Raw genomic sequence first — 2937 nt, 5'->3', positions numbered from 1 at the left:
AGCATTAAAAAAAAGCACATAATTTATATTGTATATGAATTAAAAGAACAGAAAAAAAAAAAAAAAAAAAAAAAAAAAAAAAAAAAAAAAAAAAAAAAAAAAGAGTATAAATTAAAGAGCTATAGATGGTCAACATACTTGGTTACCGATATTAAGGGGCACAACATCACCAACCACAAGATCGTAAATTGACACTTCAATTCTTCGACCACCTCTAATGACCTGCAGCCATGTACCTTAAAGAAATAAGAAACTGACATGTCTCTCTTTCTTGAATCTATTGGTGTCAACTGTCAAGCATACCCACCTGTAAATGTATGTTTCTCTTCTCGTCATTTAAGTTTTGGAACTGAAGAGATTGTCTATAATCACTAATAGCTGAAGAAAAAGAACAAAAACATCAATAAAGAGCAGTTGTATCCTACTAAAGGAGTGAAATAAGAAGTTAAAAGATGCTATAATGAAACAAACAGTTCAGGATGCTATCTAATGATAATGTTATCATATGCGGAAATATCCACTTGGACCTCCACAGTTACCTTCCTTATAAAATCAAATCATCTTAGACATGTTAAGGCTTGATTTTTAATCAATTTAATTAAGACGTTCACAGGCCAAAAGAATTAAAAGAACGTTTATTTTTTGACTTGGTTCTTCAACAAAATAATGGTTCAAAATACTATAAAACAATGTAAAGCTACATTTCAAGCATCAGCCTCGCTTTGTGGAAACACGAATTACACTTTACGTGTTAGTTAGAGTTATAAAAAACCACTCAGAAATGGATCTATTACATCCCCCAGTCAAGAAAATTTGACGACTACCTCTATGATAAATTAAAAATTCAAAACAATTCTAAAGAAGTTTAAATTCAATTAAAACTTCAAAACATGGTATTAGAGAGTTTTATCAATAAAGGGAAAGGAAAAGAATAAATTAACTACGACACCTAAGAGGAACAACAAAATTATATAAAAAAAAAAAGAAGGCAACCGTGGTTGACAAATGTATCAAAAGTAATTTGCTCCGAAAAAGATGGCCATTTAATACCTGTAACAACAATAACAAGAAGAACTGCAAACGCAATGCTTCCCCCATCATACCATCCTTCTTCTATACCCTATAAAAGAAAAAAGAGATATCTATAGAGCACCACCTCAAAATAACACTAGGCTTAAACCAGATAAAAGAAAGGCAAAAAAATAAATTAATGAAATATTTATAGTGAAAGAAAATGCAAGGACTTACACCAAAAAGCATGCCTCAGAAACACGAGAAGCAAAAGCTTATGAATTCCAATTACATCACTCTTATTTACTCTTTCTTATCCTTTTTTTCTCCCCTTTATTTTTTATACACCTATATTGTTACATGAAGCAAAGAATATTGATCCGACCTTTTTCAATCTATAGTATCTCAATAAAATTTTGTTGTGTACTATTACAACATAGAATAAATAACACGAACACACACAAGACAATCTCAAATAAGCATAATTAGTTTACTATGGCACACCGCTCACCTCAGTCTTTATACCAAGAGCAAGGGAAGCAACTGCAGCTATCATTAATATGATCAAAGTAAGGTCTTGCCAAGCTTCCCAAAGAAACATCTATGAGATAGCAAAATGAACACATAAATCAACAAAAGAGAAGATATCCTCTTTCAGCAATAGCAGAAGAAAATGTAATTTTTCTTCTTCTTCTTAATTAAACGAGTATGAAATTTCTATGTAATACTGAGAATTACCCAAAAACTTCTCCCTTTTTTCCGTGGATATGTGTTTGAACCGAAGGCATTTCTTCTCTTTAGTAACTCTTCATCATCTCCATGGATTCCCTTCTCTATATTTGTTTTTAATGAATCTGCCACGCCTTTAACCTGATTTATAATCCAGAAAAACACAAATGGTTGATGACATCACCTAACAAAACAAAAGGTTAGAAAAAACAAGAATTGTTATAGTTTGCACTTGCCCCTCCATATTGTTCCAGCAAGGTAAGATTATGATCCCTAGTTATTGAAGCAAGTTGCTCTTCTCCAATTTCATACTCGCCACTAGTAGTTGGAGGTGGTTTTGCAGTGCCTGTAAGTTGGAATCACAAAATCAATCACACGATGCCCATCTAACAAAGCAGCTCTTGACAATAATTAATTAAGAGGGAGGAAAAACCAAATTGAAACCCGTTACACCAGTCATGATGGGAAAATAAACTATTAATGCAAATGTGACTCATGCAATAAGCTAGCAGAATAATGTTTATAGTATAAAAAAGAACAATAACCCAGTCTAACAACTCAAGGATATAGTCTTTTCACAATCGTAACATTACATATTGGAGTAGAAACCTGACCAATAAACCAATCAAAACATCATGTTTATAGACATATGCAGCTACAAGAAGAAGACTGGAAGATACGGAGAAGAACAGCGGCCTCCATGCAATTTTGAGCAAAGAAAGCATAAGGAGGAATCACAGGGATGAGCAGAAAGAGTGAAAATAGTAATTTGATATGAAGTTTATGTAAATCCGAGGAACAAGGGCAATAAAGAAGAAAGTACCATTGATTTGTTCTCCAGCTTTTTTAAAAAGGTATGCAGCCTAATAAAGAGAACACCATATATCAGAAGATAAACACAGATAACAAAAGCAACTTTAAGAAGACATTGCTTCGAAATTCATTACTCGTATAGCTTGTGCATGAGCTCTGATCTTCCTCAATATTTGCCTATTTTCTTCTTCTTTTTTCAAGTCTAACGTGTATCGGAATCGACGAGAAGCGTTTAGCACAAGCGCTGCTTGCTGAAAACAAAATCTATTTTAGCCCAAAAACAAAAGAAGGAAATAGAAACAACAATGTACAAAACACATGATTATTTAATTCAAATTAGTAACTCGGCAACATAAAGAGACGTAAAACAATAAATAGACATAA

At 32.6% G+C, this 2937-nt stretch overlaps 1 protein-coding gene across 4 annotated transcripts in view; it reads right to left on the bottom strand.

The window, feature by feature from the left end:
• The window catches only part of LOC21389033 (calcium-transporting ATPase 10, plasma membrane-type), an 18938-nt gene that overhangs the window by 9204 nt on the left and 6797 nt on the right, over nt 1–2937 (bottom strand). For all 4 annotated transcript variants that reach the window (XM_024164155.1, XM_024164154.1, XM_024164156.1 and 1 more), the window contains 8 exons: nt 2688–2804; nt 2564–2603; nt 1977–2086; nt 1750–1881; nt 1523–1612; nt 1051–1120; nt 308–378; nt 137–222 (listed from right to left, as the gene is read on the bottom strand). In XM_024164155.1, coding sequence (XP_024019923.1) covers nt 137–222; nt 308–378; nt 1051–1120; nt 1523–1612; nt 1750–1881; nt 1977–2086; nt 2564–2603; nt 2688–2804 — 716 coding nt within the window. The remainder of the gene's footprint in view (nt 1–136; nt 223–307; nt 379–1050; nt 1121–1522; nt 1613–1749; nt 1882–1976; nt 2087–2563; nt 2604–2687; nt 2805–2937) is intronic.

Source organism: Morus notabilis, unplaced genomic scaffold, assembly GCF_000414095.1.
Source record: "Morus notabilis unplaced genomic scaffold, ASM41409v2 Scaffold475, whole genome shotgun sequence".
Classification (NCBI taxonomy): domain Eukaryota; kingdom Viridiplantae; phylum Streptophyta; class Magnoliopsida; order Rosales; family Moraceae; genus Morus; species Morus notabilis.
This window is presented reverse-complemented; position numbering and strand designations above follow the sequence as displayed.